This window comes from Lissotriton helveticus, chromosome 3_1, assembly GCF_964261635.1.
Source record: "Lissotriton helveticus chromosome 3_1, aLisHel1.1, whole genome shotgun sequence".
NCBI classification, from domain to species: domain Eukaryota; kingdom Metazoa; phylum Chordata; class Amphibia; order Caudata; family Salamandridae; genus Lissotriton; species Lissotriton helveticus.
The window spans coordinates 389,386,946-389,410,171 of NC_136061.1; the positions used below are offsets into that span (position 1 = coordinate 389,386,946).

The following is a 23,226-nucleotide window of genomic DNA, read 5'->3' on the forward strand; positions in this document are numbered from 1 at the left end:
AGTGGTGCCCAACGAACAAGCACGCTCACATACCACCTCTCACCTCATTAAAGGGCATCTCTCTGTCAATCATTGTTACCTATCCTTTTGTATTTGTCATTTTAGTACAGAGCTCCAATCACCCTTTTATAAGAGATGTCATCTACACCATTCAGCAATGTCTACCTCCACCCCGGGATATCCCGGCCTCTCCCAACAATGCTTCGCTCTACCAGGAACATCATCTCTCCTTGAAGTCTTATCAACTCTCACCTCGGTGATGCCCCTCACTACTAGTCACATAATCTAATAACACGTGATTGGTCGCACTGCCCTCACAACTTTTTCTAGAGATATGCGCAGTTGCTAATGTAATGATTCTTCTCAAGGTCTCAGCTAACTTCAGGAACTCAACTTCTTATGGCATGGGGATGGTCTCTCTAATGCCTGGGACAGAACCTCTTACCCACTGGTAGCTCCCCCGTAGCTCCCTTTTTATCCCAACAAAAACAGCCAGCTCCTGATGTAGCCTCAGCGTATGTGGGGGCACTATCATGTGGACAGAATGGCCAGCCAGCAGCTTGCAGGATCGGCCCCCCGGCACGTGGGAAGCTATCCAGAAAACAGAACAGTCAATGGAAGGGGTTTGGGAAATAGCAAAAAAATTCACATGTTTAAGGCACAGTGGAGTATTGATTGTCAGCTATCTTCTCTTTGGTCCTAGCTATCTGAGGCACTGGAAAGTCTGCAACACCCCCTCGAGGGGGGGCAAACGGAGTTAATGTATTAATGCAACTCACTCCTTTTGTGTGTGTGTGTGTCTCGACTCCACACTCAAAGTGCAATCTGGGCAGTGCTCTCCTCTCGGAAATGTAAAAAATACACAGGTTAAGGTGACCCTCGGCACATTTTGGCTCCTGCAGCAGTTAAGCCATTCAGCTGGGAATGCTGAAACGGGTAACCACCTTGTAATGTTTTTCACGTATGAGTTTTTGACTTTGGAAGCTCTCCTCGAGCAAAGACTTTGGGTCAGGTGAGTTTCAGGGTGGGGGGAGTGGGGTTGCCTCCTAGGGCGGGGAGAACCTCTCGATGATCCGACTGTCGCTGTTGAGATGGGAGCTTTGGCTTAAGACCTCAGCAGCCTTCTCCTGGCTGAAGCTTAGGTGGTCGGCTGTGAACTTCGCCAGGGGGTAGAGGCTTTCAATGGTTTTGGGGTCATTCAGAAAGTGTGAGGTATGGGAAAAGATATCAGCAGCCTTGTCCTGCTTGAAGCCCAGGTGGTCGGCAGTGAACTTCGCCATGGCATAGACACTCTCTGGGAAGTCCAACTTGGGCTTGCCATCTGGGCCAGTGGTATGCATCTTCATGTGGCTGATGAGGTTCCTTTGCTGAGCAAACTTGCCTCCGCATACCTGGCACTCGTACGGTTTCTCTCCAGAGTGGATTCGCATGTGCTCCGTCAGCCGGTACTGACGGGTGAACCTCATGCCGCAGGCATCGCAGGCAAAGGGTTTGAGACCCAGGTGGCTCCTCATGTGCCTGGTCATGGTTCCCCTCTGGGTAAACTTCTTGCCGCAGATGTTGCATGGGTAAGGCCTGGTCAGCCAGTGGGTCTTTTCATGCTGCCGGAGGGTGGCTGGATCCTTGTAGGACTTGTCACAAGAGGCACATCTGTACGGCCTTATAATGTCTCCTAGGTTCTGTCCGGACTTGTCCAGGAATGGAGTGGCCGGGTCTGAACTGTCCTTGTGATAGAGGTCCTCCTCGTTGTGAGCCTCCACGTGTGCATTGAGCAGCTCAGAACTGGGAAACCCTTTTCCGCAGGGTATACATACGTACAGATTATCCTCAAATGTCTCTGGCTCATAGCCCAGATGGTTGCAGTGGTATCGCTCCATGTTAGAGGAAGGGGAGGGGTCTTCGCTGCTGCCAGTCTCTTCACTGGTGCTTTTATCATCGTCTGGATCATTGCTCCCAATGCTGGGGTACCTGGCTTGCTGCGAGATAGGGGAGCCATCGGCCTTCTCCTCTCTTTCTCTCTCAAGCTCTTTCTCCCGCTCACATTCCTCTATATAGTTGCTCAGGGGCTCGTGCTTCATCCACCGGTAGAAGAGGTCTTGGCTGTCGGTTCGAGAAGGGGGCTCAGGGGTAGAGCTGTTCCGGAATGGCTCTGGTTGGTGATTTGTTGTCTCACTGGTGTCTGTTTTTTTAAAGGAATCTTTGTAGGAGGCACTGTGGTGATTGACCATCAAAGAAGCACTGATGGGGGGGCTGTCATGCCTTGTAGGCATAGGGGGGTCCCTGGCCTCTCCAGGATGTAGTCCATCTGGGTGGTGCTGAGAGGAAGGTCCATTGGGGCTTTTCTTGGAGAGGTCCAGCCCACACAGAGGGGAGCAGTGTCTTTCTGGAGGACACAGCCCATGCGGGTGCATCTGGCTCGCCTGAGACATTGAGGCGTAGAGCTCCCCGCAGTGGGTGTTGAGGGCGTTCATTGGCTCCACTGGTGGCATTTCTACTGCCCGTGGCGTAGATGAGAAACAAGACTGGATCACTGGGGTGGCAGACCTGAAGCCCCTGCCCAGTTTCCCATAGGCAGAGTAGCCAGCGGTCCTTAAGTGACAGTACTTGTTACTCCTTTTGATTTTCTTCTTGCACAAGGATACAAGGTCAGAGATCTGGAGGTAGCTGGCAGCTGCCAAGATTGCCCCAAAGCTCTGCTCCGTTGCTGGTTCCATGTCCGTCAGCCTCCCCGTGTAGATGAAGTCCAGGATAATGCGAAAGATGCCCGGACTCACCATCTCGTGGTCCAAGTTGATCAGGTTGTCATGGACCACCAAAGATTTCAAGTAGACGCTGCTAGCTGCCAGGATGTTTTTGTGAGCCCTAAAGAGAGCGTTCTGTACCACAATAATCACATCACACAGAAATCCTTTAGTCCGTTGACTGTTCAGTTGGAGGAGAAGTTGCCGGGCGTGGCTTGGAACCTCCATGGCATCCAGCATCCCATTCAGTTGTCCACCTGTAAGGGAGATGGACATGTTGTTAGAATGAGGCAAGGGCAAAGATCATGTCAAAAATCACACACTATCGCTGATGCCCAGACCGTTCAATTCCTATTTGATCTGTTCCCAAATGAGATCGAAAGTGCGAGGTACTTTGCACAGAGAAAAGAGGCAGGAGGTCAAACAATATTTAAGTGGATGGAACTTACATTATGAATAAAGCAATTAAAATCAAGTGGGTTTAACAGTGATTATTAAACTTGAGACACAGGATTGTGTCTGACTAATGAAAAGTAAAATTGTATCAACTTGTTTAATTCAGTTATGTCTTTGACGAGCTAGCCCAGTGACATAATTTTAAGGACAGACCCAAATACTGAGAGGAGCTTCTTATGTCAGCTTCAGATATGTAAGTTCCATCCTCTTCGATCTGTGTTGCTTTCTAGGTGACCTTCTGGTCACACTTAAGTTAGACAGGATGGTTTACAAAGCTAAACAGAGATATTGGCCTTATTTTTGCAACCCCAGTTAATTTCCAAATGTTCAGAATGGTATGGCCTAGGTCCTCTGAGTCTGGCCACCGACTCCTCTCAAATCTCTGTACTGTACTGTACTTTTAGAGGTTAGGCTTTCTAGAGTGAGGTTTCTAGACTGTGGAATGCCACCATCCTATGCTGCGTCTTATGCAAGCTTAGTTCACTTTTCTTTCAGCTCTGGCCTAGAGGCAGATTCCATTGTTTTGCCATTTCCATGTATTCCCAAAAAATCAATCAATCAATCAATCTATCTATCTATCTATCTATCTTTTTTATTACAGTACAGGCTTTCGGTCAGCCCTCTGCCCTCTTCACCCTTTCTTCTGTTCAATAGGCATTCACATTTTGCTTGTGCTGACCTAAATATGGAGCAATGGGTCAGCGAGAGGCTGTCTTCGCTTTGAGTAACATCATTTTGCTTGTTCAGATGTGTACATAGGTCTAAAATGTAGTCCACTTCAGGGCCAGGACTGGTAGGTTAATACATGTATATTTTTAAGAGAAATTGAGAACCATCAGATTCTAATTCGCACATACAAAACATTCATATTAATTAAAAGATGCAGTACTATCTAGTGTATTAAAGTAGTATACATTAAAAGCAATAGCTTTAAAAACGTTGTTCCTACTGTTCAGAACATATGGCAATCTAATAACACATGAATATTACCTTACGTTTACACCTTCCAACTTTGGCTTTTAACCAAGAGCTAATATCCCGTATAACAAACACTGGTTACTTCCTTATTAACATTTTAGAACCCCTTTTCTTTGGTGGTGATAACATATTCTAGAGATATATGCAAACATATTTTAATTTTTCAAAGATCCCATAACAAAAGCAATTGATTTTTTGTTGTTGCGGTAAATAATCAAGATTTTTCAAATAAACATACTTAGAACAGATCAACTCCAAGCTGCTTTTAACAGGAATGGGTCCCATACACTTTCTTTCGCCCAGCCGGTCACGCTGCTCCTTAACATATTTTATTCAGCTTAAAGTTTTTTGGCCCAGTTCTTTCGCTTGTTAAAGCTTCCTTCAAACACAAATATGAGATTTTATTGCTATTATCATTCACCAAAGTGTATATTTTTAACCCCTGTGTGTGTGTCTGTGGTTGTAGGGAGGAATTCTTATGAAAGTTGGAAAGTAGTTAAAATGTATTATCTCATTGATATTCTGAAAACAATGTGAAGTTGTAAAATATCTGTGAAAAATTAAATCATTAGTCAATTGTCTCTTTTGCACCTTTTGATACGTTTGCTCCATTTTAGTTTTGAACAAAATCAGTGTGGGCGCTTGCATGTTTCAACGTTTTCTTTCCAACCATATTTTTTCCCTACAGGCACTATACTTTTAGAGAGCCCTGGGCGTTGAGATCGCTGGGTGTTTACTTAAAGTTCTGACTTTAAATATATCACACTCGCAAAATCTCCGCTTGCTGACAGGAAGCCGCACCGCAGGGTTGTCGGTATGATGTGCTTTTAATCATGTGAGTGTCGAAATCTGCAAGACTTTCAAAAATGTTAAATAATTATCTTGTCTCCTAGACGTTAGAAAAATGAGACTGAACCCGTCACCCACTGTCCAATAATTCTGTTAAGTCAAAACATTGCAATTTATACTTTACAAGTTATGTTCGTGCGGAGAAATAGTGCTAATGTAGCAGCGTATATTACGGAGCAAACCCTTTGGCTTCTTTAAACACGAAATGAAATATGAATATTTATTTTTCACGTGATCTTTGTGCCCAGTATTGGACCCAAATCACAGGCTGGTTTGGATTTGATTCTGCATTACAATGAGGGTAATTCAGGCGATAGTGGCTCAGCTCTCACCAAAAGCAGCTGCCTCCATGGTGTCTTATTAAACTAAATATAGTGTTTGGAGACGGCAAGAGGGTTTTTTCCCACTCGATCCCTCAAACAGGCTACATCATCATAGGTTTAACCAACAATGAATTGTCTAACTTTCAGAACCCTATGGCAGAAAGTTTCAAATGGACTTTACCCACTGACTAGATGGAACTATTATCATTTGGTGACAGATATACCAACCCCTTGGTGATTCACTTGAAAGTCTGATTGTTGGGTGCAAACTGTATATATTTGAATTGTTTGGGATACAACCGAGGTTTCCTCATGAGCCTTGAATAATGTTTGGACTAAATCACATGAAATGGAACTGAAACCATGAACTTTATTGAATAAAAATATACTTGGTAAATATTTTCAAATCCGAAGACTGTCAATCTAAGTTACAAACTTACCATCATATGCCTTGGGGTTGCACAATACACTGTGCATTCAATTGAATTGATGGCGTTTGCACTATAATAACTTCTTTACTGATGTCTGTTTTTCTTTAGAAGCCATCTTGCCAACAAGTACTAACATTGGAAGGCTTGTTAATGGAAGTCCCTTTCCAAAAAGAGGTAACCAGTTTATAGCAATCTAATATTTCACTTTTTTAAATCTTTATTTATAATTGAGATGTGGCTTTTATAAAACAATGTCCAAGTTGAACATGGCCAGCGGTGTACTGTGATTTCCAGGCAAAGTCAACATCGTTTTCGCTCGCCAACACCCTGTGGTTTGTACCATTTTAATATAATTCAGTCCCGCTCTTGCGACTGGCTGTGATCTGTACGGGTCCTTGTGAGTTGAAGCCAAGTGGCCTAACATGCTTTTTAATATTCATATTGATGGACTAGAGCCCAGAGATATTTTGGTAGATTATATTTTATTTATTCCTCTCTAAGGAGTACATCACAATTTCAATGTTGTGACAAGAGTAAACAAGGAACAATAACATGCAGAGATTCAATTTCTGAGACGGACCCTCGTCATCCACCAACTTGTTTGGCTGACGTACAATGTTCTATGAGCCCAGCTCACCAAAGACTTATCGTCCATCGAGTATTATCAGGGCAAGCGCATGGGAGATCACCATCTGACGCATAAGAACTTCAGCGACTCTTCCTGGACCGCTACTTAATTTCCCTCGGTCTGATATTGTGCAGATGGTGCAACCCTCCATTCTATTTGCACCCACCAATTGCGCCAACTGACTTCTCAGGTAAAATAAGACTGCAAAACATATTGGGCCCCCACCTAAAACCAATATATATCAAATAAACGACAACAGAATATCTTAATTTACCCCATCCGGTTACATTTTCACTGAGACAAGCTTTTCTGGCTGGAGTGCTGTATCAAAAACATGTATTTTGCCTTTTATAGCCCGCTTTTGAATCCTGGTAGTTTGGGATGGTTTTATAAATGCTGAAGTGTAATAACCCATTACAGCAGTGGTCCCGAAGACCGTGGGTGGCAAATCGCCCTGCCAGGGGATTGGACCACGACAGCGGAAGGAATCAAGCGCCATTACAACGTAAACGTGAGAAAGTTCTTAAAACATGCAGAGAAATAGCATCCTAGGACAGAGGTGACAGCACCCAGCACAAATGAGACAAGAGCTGCCAGACAGGCCGCATTAACTGGAAAAGACGTGTGTGCACATATGAAGACCTCTCCAAACACGTTGTTTAGGTTTCTGTTGGATGGCCGCCCGGCCTGCTCGAGTTTGGCCGCTTTTGGTCGGGTGCGTGTCGGGATCTGTCCATGTTGATGGCTTCTTGATGCTGTTTGCAAGCAGCCGACGTCAGCCTGCCACCCCTGGCTGGGTGGGGCCGCGTGACCTTCTCCCCTTCCTTCTAGAGGCCTATTCGTGCTTGGCAGCCATGGTTAGCACTAAAGAATGCTTGTTTATGCAGTCAGCAAATGACATCTCATTTCACTCTGGGACTTGCAGAACAACAAAGCTGGGCTTCTGCGTCCCCGGGGAGGATGGGGGAAGCAGCTCGGATGAAGGAATGCGGCCTCTTATGGCAGATAAACAGCTTCAGGGAATGGCGCCTCTTCACCAGCTCGGACTGCACTGGACCGTTCCATTCCAAAGAGAGGGTGGGTTCGGGTAGGATTGTGACTACCCCTCTGGTCCTGGGCTGCACCCAGGCCGGCTCTGCTCATCAGCGTAACCAGGCCAGAGAAGTCCTCAGAGTTCGTGGGAGTCCTGGGTGTGAGCCAGTAAAGGATGACCCGGAGCGTCCCAGGGCCTTGTTTCAGGGCAAGGAATCCATTCTTCTTCCTACTAGGCAGCAGGACTGGCCCGAGCTCCACTGGATTTTGTTGATATTTTTACTTTAGGGTCATCACCAGGAGAGTGCCAGACGGAGACATTTACATTGATGTTTAACTCGATTGGCCTTGAGTTTCCTTTCAATGACACTGCACAGCTGTGCAGACTGTGCAATTATGCTAACTGCTGTCAGTGTGCACATTTTCAAACTGTCCAATTGTATGGCTTTGAACTACTTTCTGTAGAAACTTACCAACTAAGTAGTTATACTATTAAACCATACCATAATATATTCATTCAGGACTTTAATTTAAGTGGGATGAAAAAACTAGGGGGTCTTCCCAAGGGGCGTGGCCGATGTAATTAAGGGCGTGGCTTAAACCACTTATGCTAAAAATCTATGCTTAGCATGGTGTACTTCCCGAATGGTATTTTGAAGTTTCTGTCATTGCATCCAGATATGTAATACAAGTAACATTACACCTACATCAAGCCAGTGCTATTGGCTTTGCCAATGCTTGTCAGCTGTCGAAAGCAAATCAGAAACAACTATGACTTCCTTGTATAGAATATTGAAAAAGCTTCAGTTTTCGAAATGATGAGACCGTGAAAGAAGTGTAACAAGTCTCTTTGAAGTTACCTCAAAGGCAGGGAAGGGTGGTATTGCTGCAGAGTTAAGATTTTGTTTCCACCCTAAGGGTGGGAGCAAAAATTGAGCTGTCGGTTTTGAGCGCAGGCAGGATCCAACCCACTTAAAGCCCTGCATCAATACTGTATTTAACCTTCCCCTTGGGTAATTGTGTCAGCTCTGCAATTATGTCATTTAACCAGCCTCACGCTATGATTTCACATTTTATTTAATTGTGTATTTTACCACACTTACTGTGGGCCTATACTATACCAACAGTGTAATTATACAGCCTGATTATGCTCCTTGTGTCAGTATTTTAACAGTGTAATTGTACTGTTTAACCATACTCACTGTGTAACTTTATCCACTTGATAAATATAAGAAAGCAAACATACCCACTGTGTAACCATACCAGCTATGTAATTATACAATAGTGTAACTAAATCAACCATGTAATTATAGAATGTAACCAAACTAATAGTGTAACTGTCCCATCTGTGCAATTATGGTATTAAACGATAGTCACTCTGTAGATATACCGTTCATGTAATTTGACTAGAACCACACTCACGGGTTTACTAAACCAACTATGTAACTGTACTATTTACCCACACCTGCTGATTAGAAAAAAACAACTATGTAAACATTATACAACCATATTCTCTGGGTATCTGAATCAGCGACGTAATTATATTTTTGTAACTTTGCTATCTAAAAAGAGTGTATGTGTGATTATACTTGTTACACATACTTCTTATGTAACTGTACCAAGTATGTAAATATTGTACTTGGCCTTGTTGACTCTGCATTTAAATATAAGGTGTAGGCCATACTCATTATGTCACTACACCAACTATGTAATTCTACTGGTGAACTATACTCACTCTGTACCTAAACCATCTACGTAATGAGACTATGACCCATGGATGTCAAATCCGGAATTGACATCACACGCCCTTTGACCTCCACTTTCACTCACACACACATACACACAAATTCACACATATACACTCTCTCACACATAAACACTCTCGCCCACAAGCACACACACAACATACATTTAAAATAAGTTTCTACATTACTTCAGCTCACCTGGAACGGCATATTCCAGCTTATTGTTCTCCATTTTTATCACACTATCAGTGAATATATTTTATTAATTCACTATTGTGTATAAAAAAATGAAAGAAAATAAAGAGGGTGAAGCCCCAACTGCCCATGTGTTCCTGGCACTGAATTTGCCATCTGTGAGGCCAGGGGTTGGAAAGGCAGTGCTAGGGGTAGCAAAGGGCAAGCCAGGGGTCGCAGAATGACATCCATGCTATGACCACATTTGCTGTGTTAATATATCAACTATCTAATTGAAATATATGTACCCTTATTGGTATAACTACACCAATTATATTAATAACGTAATCATAACCATAGTTTAACCATACCAACTATGTAACTAAACAATTTAACCATGCACTTTATAGATATTGAATCTATGTAAATTCTAATGTTTACCAAACTCACTGCACAGTTCCATTAATTATACTATTTAAACATGTGGACTATGCATCTATACCAAAGATGCTGTTTTTCCATACTGACTGTCGAACTATACCTACAGGCAGTGATAATATTTAGCCATGCCTACTGTCTAATCGAACTAGGTATGCAATTATAACCTTTAACCACACTCTCTAACTAGTACTACCTGTAAGTCTATACCAGTAATGTAAATATATTATCCTTGCAGCTCTGAAACAGCACTATGCAATTATATTGTCCAATGCCATCGACCCTACTAAACCTGTAACCGTAGGAGCTTTGTCAACATAATATTTGTATGAGGTCTCGGGCTATTTTGAGGTGTGTGATGGTTCTACATAATTAGGTGAATACTATATTATAAAGCACTCACCAATCCGCGCCTTTACTCAGCACAAACACAAAGAACGAATGGCTCACTGAAGTCACCTTGCTCTCTGGTGCATGACCGTGACCAAATATTCACTCTACAATGGGCAAGCACAATTAACTGAGCTACGCAACTCAATCTAACCGAGAATTCATATAAACAATTACAACACATTCAATAAAAGAAGAATAGAATGTAGTAAAGGACAAAAAATCTACATTTACTCAGGATCCTAAATATCTACCCTTGCATATCTTACATTTATTCTCCTTATATTGAAGTAAAGGGGAAGAAATCTAGTGTTGAAGATTTGGGGGGAGGCGGCTTCCGCAATGAATGGACCAATGAAATACCTTAATCTGAACATATATGACGTGAATCGGCCCCTCCGCCTTGTGAAGCGTTGTATGTAGGCATGCTGAGGTTGGGGAAACAGCCCCCGCTGTGACCACCAAACCACAGCATCAAATCAGAGTTTCTTTCCAAAGTACTATGATATCTTGAAACCGGACAGCTGTGGTCACTTCCTTTTCATATTACAATTGCGGGAGTACTTCTGGATTGAGTATGATTATGACTTGGAAAGGCTGTGCTGCTCCTCACAGCTCTTTTAGCGTCTGCCTTGCGTTTTAACCAGAATCCTTCTGCAAGTTTGTGGTTCTGTACGGTGTTTAAAGGTAGAACCTGGGTCCAACTCATTAGAGGGTGCATCAAAAGTTCACATGGGGTGGTTACTGTCCACTGTAACGCAGGCTGGTGGCTAGCGCTCAGTGCAAGTTTAGTGTAGATAAGGACATAGGCTTTTGTTTATTGCACCTCGTTTGTGAACTTGCCTCTCTGACTTCCCAGAGTAAAATTTGACCAATACCTAATAACAGATCACAGTGCCTTGCCTCAGAGGCGTAACAAAACTTGAGGGGGCCCCTTGCAAAGTACATTGGGGGGGGGCATTCTTCATGCCAGTCAAGAGCTCTCAGGCCAGTGACCCGCCATACTGCCCATGAAACACATAAAAACGTGCCTCCCTATGTCTTTAGTCGACCATCTCTGAAAACCAGGACATGTGCTAAAATTGTAGAAATCTAATGGGACAGCTGGTGAAAATCCTGGACTGTCCTGACGAATCCAGGACACCTAGTCGTCCTAGGCCCTCTAGAGGTTGGTGGCTTGTGCTCTTCTCTAGTAGTCAGTGCTAGCTGGGAGGCAGGGGCTCATAGTGAGGCACTGCAGCAGTGGCAGGAGCCAATGAAAAGTACCAAGAGGAAGGATGCAGCCATGGGCTATCCTTTAGAAGTTGCCAAGGATCACACCTGCGACACCTTGCTACCAATGGCACTCCCCTTGCGACCCACGGCACTCCCCTTGCGACCCATGGCAGGTAGATCAAAATGAAGAAAAGAAGGCAAACAGGATGCCGATAAGAACTGTTTACTTTCAGAAACTTCTTGTGTCAGACGCTTTCTGTTTTGTGAAATAAATATATTCATCCTGGCAATGTATGCTCAGAAAAACTTTCCTCTGTTGTCTTGATTGCAACAATTAATACAATATATGATCCATAAAATGTAAAGCCTTATTTCTCTATGCTGGCCAGATAGATATATTACAAATTACAATGCTTTGTAAAAGGAATAGATGGCCCTAAATACGGTGCCCTGAACAACATGGCCTGTCTGGTAAACTTACTATACATTAATACCAGCCCAAGGGCCTCATGAAGAGGAGATTGTATATCTGATAGATATTGAGAACAGAGCCAAACTTTGCAATTATAAAAACTTTAAAAAAATAAATGTGACACCACAACAAGTCAGCTATGCCAGGTTTGACAAACTCCAGACAGTCCTGACCTACGAGCCAATAGCATGCTGCATTTTTGGAGATGTTATTAATTTCCCTCATGTATGCGGTTGGAAATCCCACCATTCAGTGTGCTTAGCTGAAGAGCTGGAAATGGCTGAGGGTATTACACTTACTGTATTCCAATCTCACATAGATGCACATATTCACTCCCTGCCTCTCTCTACAGAATGCACAAGCACAGCCTGGCCATTTGGAACTTCATGATTCTGATTGTGCGGAGTCAAGGGATGCCTACCCGGGCTTGAGAGTAGGCTACTATGCTTCACAGGTAGAAAAACAAAATGAGGGGACAGTGAGGCAAGGGAGAGGGCAAACACGTGCAGCAAATAAAGAGCATAAGGGAGAAGCTGAGTGAGACAGAGACAAAAATACAAAGAATAGAATAGACAGGCAAAGAGAAAAAAAATAAACTTATATAGGGATATTGAGGAGAACAGTGAAAGAGAAAGAGAAAGTGAGTCAGAAGACTAAATAGAGAGCCAGAGAGATTATGCGAGAGATAGAGGAATATATATGGAAATACAGAGAGGGCAAAGCAGGGCACGAAAGTGAGACTGGGTTAAAGAACAAGAAAGTGCAAAAGATAGAAAAAGATCATAAGCATGAGAGAGAGTGGTACACGCATACAGTTTCTAAGGGCTGTTATTAAGGTTCCAACTCAATGCCAGTATTATTGATTTTCTGTTTTTTTTAACTCTTTTGTTACATCGCTGGCCTTTCTAGGTGAAATAAGTGCATAGCCTTTAGATGAGCAACAAGAACAAGCACACTGATACACATAAGTGGGTGTGTTTTCATTCTGGGCAATGAGGACCTAAGTGTTTTGTACATGACTGCAAACCCGTCCTTGTTTTATGGTCATTGAGACCCTCAGCTGTCTCTGGCTGTGCACCTGATAACACTTAAAGTAAGTGCCCAAGTGCTGCTTTCAAGCTGAACAAGTTGAATCAAAAGAACTGGACACACTGACAAGTCTGAATCAGAGCTTTGAGTACCAAGACATTAGTAAAGGAAAAGCCAATAGAGCACATCGTATGTGGGAGCTATTCTGTTGCTGAAATCGACCATGTATCTGCAGAAGCGGTCAACAAAATCTTATTGATAATATTGTCCAAACTTGGACCCTGTAGACTCCTCAAGTCTGAAACCGACTCACACATTCATGATGTCACCAGCAGGTGGTTAGCCAAAGCGGAAGTGCACAACGTTATTAGGAGCATCTGGTGACATTGAGCTCATCCAATCACGTTCGACGAGTCCCTCGGGCGTCTGCTGAGATAGACGTCACAGGGGGTTGACTCACGAGTGGCACGAGGTCTTGTTAGTGAAACTGCTCTTCAACACTTGTTTACACGCTTTCATTGTTGACCACAGGGCAATAACTTCTAAAAGAGTTCCTGCTTTTATTATTTGTTTTATAAATCGTTTAAAGGTGTTGGTTTTTAAAGTGGTGTGAAATAAGCTTGTAATTCTATTTACAATCATATATTGAAAACTGAATAAAAAAAAAAAACTAACTGGTCGAACATCTAATTTGGCTGGTAGGAGCCAGAACCCTGCCTGCTCGATGGTATGTCCTTCTCTTGTCCTTCTTCTATTTCTCTACACAGTCCTTCTGTCCCTCCTATGCCTGACACCTTCCCTTCGATCAGGTCTCTTGCATCTTCTGTTCCTCGCCCTCCTGGCCTCCTGGTCTATTAGTGAGAGGGAGTCACCGGCCCTGGCACAGAAAAAAGTGCCCTTTGGTCCAAGAGCCCTGCAGGAGAGGTCTTACTGAGACAGCTCTTGCTCACCCCCCCCCCACCCCCTTCCCCGGCTCACCTCATCTATTGACCCTTGTTTCAGGATTAACTGCTTATTCCTCTGTTTTCATCCAGCCCAACAAAAGCTGTTTAATGAAAAGTTCCAATTTGACCAGAATTGCATCATCAGGCAGCATGACAATATAGCGCTTCCTGGCTCACTTCGGGTGTTTCTAAACGCTGTAAATAATGGGTGATGGCATTATCCAATGTCATGATTCTCAATTTACCGGCTATGAACTGCAGGTCACTGAAGTACCATTGAGAAAGTTCTTTTAAAAGTAGATATAATAAAACTTTGTTATTAAAAACTTGATACTTTTTAAATATTTTTGAACTTGTAAATCTTGAATATTCCTTTTTCAACGTGGAATACATATTCAATAATCGTATACCATTGTCAGCTGTATGATCTTTTAATAAAAAAAAAAGAAAGCTAAAAAAACATGGACAATGCCTGTGAAATATGACAAGCAATCGTTTTCACTCTGGGTTTGTATGTGTCAATTTCCAACTTTCAACATTTAGGCCTTGAATACGAATGCGTCGTCATTTTGCGATCCCTGCGCAAACACCTGTTTGCAAACATTGAAGATACAAGAAATCTGCCCCTCGCAGTTTTGCCTCCGTTATGTTTCAGAAATTAAGACCCACGGAAATGCGGCAGGTGGAAATAACACAGTGAATAAGCAATGTGCAGATTTTTGTGCAGAATGCTTCAAAATCCACAGTTATTTCCTATTATTGGGGGAGAACTTGTAATCGGTGCTGGTTGTCACAGTTGCTAAAATCAATCCTCGGGACCCAGTGGTTGTACTCACAGGTTGCCGCTAGCACTGTCCCATAGCCATTGGGGTACTCACAGGCTACAGACAGCACCCCTTCCCTCCCCTCCCTGTCCCCTAGTGAAAGCTGCACCAACAGGAGACCCACAGGACACCTTTCTTTATCCCCTGTCTGGGCCGTACTCACATGGCCCCAGCCCGGTAAAAGCTTCTGTCTGTAACAACGTCGGAGCCAAAGTAGGGTTGTTGTGGGTACTCACAGGCGTGCGGTGTGCGTCCTCCGAGGCCCATGTCCCTCTGTCCTGCCATGGAGTGGAGTACAGGACTGAGCGCACAGGTGCTCTCCCACAGGGGGAGGGAGGGCAGGCAGAGAGGACTGCCCGGCATCGTGCAGAATAACTTGCCCTGTCTTGGCGCAGAATGGAGTGAAACCTTCCGCATAATCAGTCTTCCACTGCAACATAATCCTGGTCCCCCCAAACTATACATCTTCAGTGGCTCTTTGTTCTTGGGCCCTGCAGCTGGGTGGTGGGCACCCTACTAACCCGTTTTCCCTGCATCCACCTTTCTTTATTTTTTTATATTTTTTTGAGGATCAAATGGTAGAAATTGTTTAGGTCGGGATCCCTGGCTTCCAGGAATGACTCAGTGTGGATCCTGGGAGTCCAGTAATGGTTCTGTGGGGTTCCACATATGTCGTAAGATTGATAACCACTGGTTTAGGCAATTTAGTTTGCTCCTGTGGCCAAAGAATGAGAAAAAAAAAGGATAAGCAAGGAATTCTGTGCAGTGCCTGGTCCTGCTAGCATAGCTCATTGGGTCCAAAGGAAAGAGTCCACTCTTATGGCCAACTGACTGTGGAATAGCAGAAGGTGCCCTGTCCTGTAGCTTGGCGGCCGGCTGAGGTCTCTTCCTAAGACCCTTCTATTCTGCTTCAGTGGGGCTGTGGTTGATATTTTTTTATCTGGTCCTGAGTCGTGGCCAAATTACCAACTAAACAGACAGGATTGGTCTACAAAAAGTGTCCCTCTTTCCTACAGAAATTCCTGTATAAGGTTTGGTTTATGAGCGTAATACTAGTCCTCTGGTAAGGCTATACAGCCATGTGTCAAGGATAGGGCTGCTCTGCTCTGTGTCAGAATGAGGCCTTGTAGGAAAGCAGGTTCTGTTTTCACGGTTACCCCCACTCTTTGCTGGTGTTATTCTGTGTTATGACTAGTCTGACTGGGATCCTGCTAATCAGGACCCCATTCACTGTGCTTTTTCCCTAAATTTGACAGTGGTTAGTACTTTGGTACATTCCCAATTGGCTACCGGTGTACCCTTCTAACCTTCTAAGTCCCTAGTATATGGTACTGAGGTACCTAGGGCATAGGCACACCAGAGGTCTCCCCTGGGCTGCAGCATGTATTGTGCCACCCAGGGGAGTCCACTTAAACTATGACTATGGGCTTGCCATTGCAGCCTGTGTGAGTTGGTGCTTGCACCTCTCACAGCAGATATAAGTTTCCTTATATCTGAGGTCACTACACTTAAAACCTTTAAATCACTCCTATGGCAGGCTCTTCAATCCTGAGGGCAGGGTGGTTAGTTATAAGTGTGAGGGTGCCCATGCATGAGCAGGACATCCCTACAAATCCCGGAGTCAATTCTCCAGGCTTTGTAAGTGTGGTAATCTATTTAATGCATATAGTGGACATCAAGTCAATTATGAGATGTCTAAATATATATTGGCTACACCGAAACCAGTCATGTTTGTATCAAACATGTTGGAATCCCACCCCAAAAGCAATTCCAGCTTTTGGGTGTAGGATCCCATGTACTCGGGGTCTCCCCTAGGGTGCTCCCCCGTATTACCAGTACCAGCCTTTCAGGGTCTAACAGCAAGCTAGTGCTGCTACCAACCACAGACACATTTCTGCCCTCCTGCTGCTGAGCTTAGCTCGAGCAGGGGAAGGTGGGACAATAGGTTTCCTGTCACAGGTAGGTGTGACCACCTCCCAGACAGGACTTATTGTATTGGGCTGGGGTGGGAGCACTTGCCAGCACCACCAGACTGCTTTGAAGGGCACATTTGGTAGCCTCCTTGCATACTCCAGTTTGAGCCAGTCCAGAGAGCCCTTGGCTCGCGCTCTGACATGAAACTGGACAAAGGACATGGGAGTATCCTCCCCTCTGTCCAGCCCCTCCTCTGGGAGGGACCCCCGAATTATTCCAACCCTTTCTCTAGGGAACTTAAGGGCTTACCTGTGGGTGGCTCTTCGGATTCGTCCTGGGACAAGATGTGTCCCCAGCTCTTCTGAGTCTCCTGGCTAAAATCTCGTCTTTGGTAGCAGTTCGTATTCCACTTCTTTAGTATATGGTTTGGTCTCCCCCTGGAGACCACTGTGTATTGTGATTACCTCTTGCAATTGAAGTATTCTTGTATATTTGCCCTGATATCCCCAGGTAGGAGATACACCACGGTGTTAGTGAGTGTTGTGTAATAAATGGACCTATTTTTATACTTACACTGAGTGATTCTTTTTCACTTAACCTTCACTACATGATTAGACCTGGTGAAACACACTGCTTAACACTCCTTCTGGACTAAGCCTGGAGTCTTCTCTCCACAGTTACCACTTAGAGAGCTTTCTATGGTTGTCTAAGACCACTAAAATCCCCATGAGGGTTGTCTGGATTAGTGCTGGGTGCTACATTGAGTGTGCACCATATACTAAGCCAGCCTCCTACAGCCTTCATTAACAATTAGTGGAAAACTCCTTCCAAAGAACCATTTCTCAGCTGGAGGAAAAAGAAGGGCAAGCACCAGAGCACTGATGGTCATTTCTCTACCTTTTGGCTCTCTAGCTACCCTCTAGATCCCAGCTCCCAACTCTTGACAGAGGCCTTGTAACTAGGGGGTGGGGAAGGGAGAGGGCGCGTTAGCCAGCAAAGCCCTCTCAGTGATCTTGTTGTCTCTAAACGCACACACTCTCAATAAGCAGAGACACTCAACCCCCCTTTCTCTCTTTCTTTCAGTATCGCTTGCTCATCATGGACCGGGGATAATAACTTAAGACAATCATACAAATGTGTACGGCAAAGATACTTACTGTACCATATTACATACAAACTCAATTGGAGGGCATTTTTTGCTGTGCAGCACCAAGAGGAAAGGGTGACTGCCTAGGATCATCATAGTGATCTTCTTGGTAGTAAAACAAGATCCAAGCTAGTCGCAAAAGTTAATGGGCAACCCGCTTAAATAAGCAGTGTACATCAACTCAATTAAAAACAAATAAAATATATCCCAAAAATACACAAGACAATTCGTAAAGATGTTGCAGACCCGCCAGAAAGGTATGACAAAAAAATCAGATGATAGTGAATCTTAGCCCTAAAATTGACAACGAGCCCAGAATATTTCATCTACACTGCTCTAGAGAGGAAGACAGAGGATCCCACTGCGATGAGTGGTACTCACAGGTAGAACCTTCTAAGAAATATAGAATCCTTTACAGCAATACTGAGAATTTAGGAGACGCAGTTGCAGACCAGGGTTTGACTAACCTTGCCTTCCATAGGTATGCGGTGCCAAATACATCAATCAACTATATCCATGCGGATGTCAGTGGTTCTCCAGTCTGGAGCTATTCCTAGAGCATTGCTCTAGATTTGGGAGACCTTCCAGGCGTCCTCATCCTCTGCATATCAAGATGTGAATCCCGGGGCAATTCTGAGAAATCTGAACACTGCATCCATGACTGCAACCTCATCACTGAATGCCTGAGGATCAGGTGAAGAATTGATCTTGCTTACCTGATACCAATGCTCACCAGAACTGAGGCCTCTAATGTTCAATGTTCAACATCACCCAAAACGAGCCCTATTGACAAAGATCAGAGTTGTGGCTACATCTCTTAGGTGCTACCCACATCCCCGTTTGCCTCTTTTCCTAGAAGAGGGCACAGCAGACACGTTTTTTTACTTCTGTGTGCAACAAAGATGATCTCAGGCAAGAGGAAATTCTCTCACTACACCTCTAGTGCTTCTATGCATTGTGTTTATCCGGAATCAACTTCAAAATGACAGCTGTGCAGTCAGTGCACACCTGTTATATTGTTTTATGTTATTATCACTTATTGCAACATTTGCAGAAGCTTCTTGGTGTTAAATAGGAATTACTGAGATGGTTTGACTACTATTTTCATTGAGAGAACAAGTCATTCTCAGAGTTTTTAAAAAAAGAGACGCTGGGCCTCAGCCTAAGATATCCCCGCTTCTCCCCTTGCTCTTCTCTTCAGTTGTCCTTCTCTTAAATTTGTGACAACTCTTTCTTAAATGCATCCTCCTAAGTTGTCTTGCAAAGCACTTTTATTTGTTTGGAACCTTTTGTATTACAGTGCGTGTCTCCTCAACGGAGGTTATTTACGAAGGTGGATTTCACAGGTGATGGAGTGTTAGGGTTTAATCAGAAGGTGAACCTTGTGTGACATCTTAACCGCTATCTATACAAGAGAGCGATTGGTTATACATGAATTTGAGGCACTAGGTTGTCAATAGTTATCTCAGGTTCATGTAGGTGGGATTTCAGCTGAGTGCCAAAGCTTTCTAAGGTTTACGAACAAGGACATCCCATGGTCTAGCTCCATTCTTTCGACATCTAAATGTGCCTTGGTTTATGGGGTGTGCAGTAATGAAGCCATAGTTTCTCACTGGTATGCGGTGCCCTGCAATTGTGTTCCTTTTGCCCATTATACATTCTGCACCATATAAAGGACTCTGAACTTGAATCCTTGCTTGCACCAGGAGCCAATGAACGGCTAAAGTGCTGTTTTGATGTGCCCGTGTTTGCAAAGGTTCAGGCACAGTCTGGTTGCCTGCTTAGCAGTCTTTGGGACCTGTGGATGAGGTACTTTAAGACCAGAGTAACACTGCAATCACCAAGAGATGTGAATACCAGAACACAGCCAATACCCACAGCCGAAGAGACGCAAAAAATCCCCCAAAGTGGAAAACTAGACTTTAGCTTTTTCCTCATTTAATTTCCAGCGAGTTAAAGAATATTGTCGTATTCTATTAGAGCACTCGAATAAATGTACAAGTTTTCAGTTAGTTGGTGTTCAGCCATTTGTAGGGCACGGCCCCATCTCTGAATTCCTCTAGTGAGCCTGCAACGCCTCTAGACTCCTCATCACTTTGTAAGAGCCTCTATTGGCCCATTTGGTGCCCAGGTGTTGACTTGGATGCCAGAGGTCCTGCCCACAAAGCTCGTTACCCCTTAGCGTTTTGCTGGGGGTCCACCATGAAAGCTGGCTAGCTCCTAGTGACATGCGGCGGAAGCTAGCCCATTTTCAGCACTAGGAGTCACTTAGAACTCTGGAGACCAGTTGACACAGTAACTGGCCTCCAGTTGAACTGGACCCAGTGCCCTCTCTCCCTACCCTCCACTGGACACTAAATGCTGACTTTGTACTATTTCTTTGGTACTTAAACCATCAATTTTCTGTGGATGGAAATTTCAGTTTGCTTTTCAATGTTCAAAACATTTTGTTCTTTGTAATGTTTTTGGCAGCTGCTCAATTACAGGGGCCTAAACCCATTGAGGTGTTCCTCCCTACTCTGCATAGGAAGTAGGATAGACCTACCACTGCATAATGAATACATTTGTAGCATTCTGTAAGGCCAGGAGCCCCATGAGCTAGAGCAGACTTGGTGCCTGAGGTAGAGTTTTATTGACGGGTTACTCCATCACAAACATGACGGGCGCCCCGTATACCTAAGTGCATTACATCCTATGGCACTTGTAATAAGGCGGACAAGATGTCCATCACATTGTGATGGAGTACCCTGTGCGCCGAGCTCTACATCAGGCACAAAATGTCTAAGCCCCATGATCAGTGTCCACATCATCGCAGGGATGGGGGAGGGTTTACTCAAATACAGACAGTTCATCTCAGCTAGGTTCTCTGAGTGGCAGGCGAGTCCCATGTCCAGGTACTCTAGGTCTTGATTGGCACTGCACTTTTTGTGCTTTTTGTGGTCTGCCGCCTTACACAAAGGAGGACAAGTGGGAGGGAGAGCATGTCCCTAACTGGGTTAGGCTAACACACACGCCCCCACCAGACATTCTTAAGTGTACAAAGAAGCTCAGTGTTACCATGGAAAGGAAAGGAGGATGAATATAAACCTTGCCAGGCAAATATTGAATCTTAACACATTATTACTACTAAGGTGACTGTGACCACACCACATTCATACTAGTAGCAAACCTCCTTCCGGCGGGGTCCAGTTGATAGCGATTGCACAGCAGGAGTTGTGATAGGGACACGATGTGACAAGCGTCGGCCACAGCACGTACACACTCAAATTCCACCCTCGGAGGCCGCACTGCATTCAGAGGTCTCGACATCCACGAATAAGAAAACAGCTGGCATCTCTCCCTCCCTGCGCGTCACTACACACCACAGGTGCCGCTACACAAGCACAACATGCGTGACACTGACACACTTCCCGCTCAGGCCACATCAAAAACCCACTCTCTTCCATCCAGGCACACACTCCGTGTGTAACATGACAGTGGCATTTCACGCTACATTAATGCAGATACAAGAGACACGTCAGAGGGTGCTACCGACCAACCGAACACATGTACAAAATCAGGGGCGGGTACAAACGCTGTCGTTTTTGTGCACCGTGACGCATCCTCGCTTCGCGCCAGTGGTACCCAGATGTCTCATAGTACCTTCCTGCTGCAACGGGACTCATGGCTAATGTCACAATTGCAACTATAGGGGCGCTCTTCTCCCCCCGCCCCCCGACCCTCGGCGTGCCCTTCACACCGCTCTCCAAACCTACAAGACGTTCGGTGAGATTTTATCAACCTTCATTCCCAAATGTAATTGAATCCAGATACACCCCCCACCCTCCTCCCGCCGAGAAGTGAAAGCACAAAGCATTCAAGAAATAACAAGAACGTGGTGTCCGCATTTCACCCTTGGGCGGGGTTTTCTCCCGCCACTTCTAGCTGCAGCGCTTTTAGGTGGAATCAGAGCGCTACAGTTAGTGAGGGAAGACATGCCCTTCACACTAACTGCAAGCTGCAGGGCCTCTTCAGGTTGGTATCCTGATATCTATTTAATATTTACCTATAACTTGAGAGCTCTGTGCAGATCTTAACTCTCTTGGGGTTGTTAGTTCTAAGATTAAGTCTATATTGGGAGATTTAGAGGTAAACTCAGTTTTTGTTTCGAATTTTAGAGATTTAGTTCTGTTTTTTTTTAATTTTAAATTTACAACTGCACGTGTTTCTGATCTCTAGTTATATGGCTTCATGGCCCTGGCACTCCACTCAATTTTTCATATTTTTTGTTCGAATATCAGAGGCTTAGTTCTGGTGAAAGAGCTTCGATTTTGAAATTAGATCTCCACTCTGGCTTTAGAGCTCTCTTTTTTTTCTTTTAAGATTTTAGTTAGTGACCAGGGGTTCTATTTCATATTTCAGAGCTCTAGTTCAGGTTTCAAATATTGTGTTGTAGATACAGAGCTTTAGGTCTGATTTAAGAGTTAATTCCAAAATATGGTCAATATTAATAGTTTTAGTTCTAAGCTCTGTAGAGTAGGGAACTTCCCTTAATGACCACTTAAAGCTAGTAGGTGTTTGCAGTAAGTATCTTTATTAATTACAGCATGTACGGAAGAGCGCCGGGCAGCAGCTCCTATCGCGCTCCTAATCTCACTCTCACTGGCGCGAACAGCCGTTCATGCATGCGCACTGCGTGCGCAGTGTCCCCAGTGCGTGTTGCGTCACACGCACGTATCAGCGCGGCTAGAGCGCTGACACCACATATCTCCTCCTTTTACACCAACGAACAGTTCAAGTCCAAAGTCAAATGTTCGTTCACTCAAAGTCTCTGAGGTGTGCAGGTCTGACAATCACTCTCCCCGCTCGCGTGCGCCTTACCGGAGTGGAGGCTCCCTGAACACCCTTGGCCGCTGGGCTACTTTCCTTTTCTCTCTCATGGCCTTGTTCATTCTCCCGGGGTGTCATTTCTTCCTGGGTTGACGACTCGCTCACACTCGGCTCACTCAGATCTCCACTTTCTCTGCACACACCTTCTTTCTCCCTGTTTCCATCGTCGGATGCACTTTCCCCTGTCCCTCTTCTGATCTCTGGACTGGAGGACCGCTATCTCTTTCCTCCGGCCATTTCACAATCTTGTTTATCTTCGCCATGCGATCCTGGGACCATACTTTGCCGTCGCTCAGGAGTGCTGCTCTGTTGTACACCTCTTCCACTTGTAGGGGTGGGCTATACTTGCTTTCTCCTTTCCTCTTCAGTGTCGCCTGCTTGACTCTCACCCACTCCCCTTTCTCTAGAACAGATTTCTTCACCTTCTTTCTCTGATTGTAGTGATCCGTGTAAATCTTCTGGGCTTTTTCCAAATTATGTTGGACTACGGCAGGAGACCACTTACTGGTGATGGTCTTTTCCCTCCACACTACATTGTCTTTAGTGAATGGGTGTCTGCCTTGTAGGATCTGGAAGGGACTATATCCAGTTGTTGTAGGGGTGATTCGCATGCCCACAACATTTTCT

The 23,226-nt window shown here is 44.5% G+C and overlaps 1 protein-coding gene across 2 annotated transcripts in view; it reads right to left on the bottom strand.

Annotated features, from left to right (window-relative positions):
- Positions 1–931: 931 nt before the first annotated feature.
- Positions 932–23,226, bottom strand: part of HIC1 (HIC ZBTB transcriptional repressor 1) — a 79,228-nt gene continuing 56,933 nt past the window's right edge. For both annotated transcript variants that reach the window (XM_078680139.1, XM_078680140.1), the window contains exon 2: positions 932–2,998. In XM_078680139.1, the coding sequence (XP_078536265.1) occupies positions 1,047–2,998 (1,952 nt within the window). In that variant the 3' untranslated portion in view covers positions 932–1,046. The remainder of the gene's footprint in view (positions 2,999–23,226) is intronic.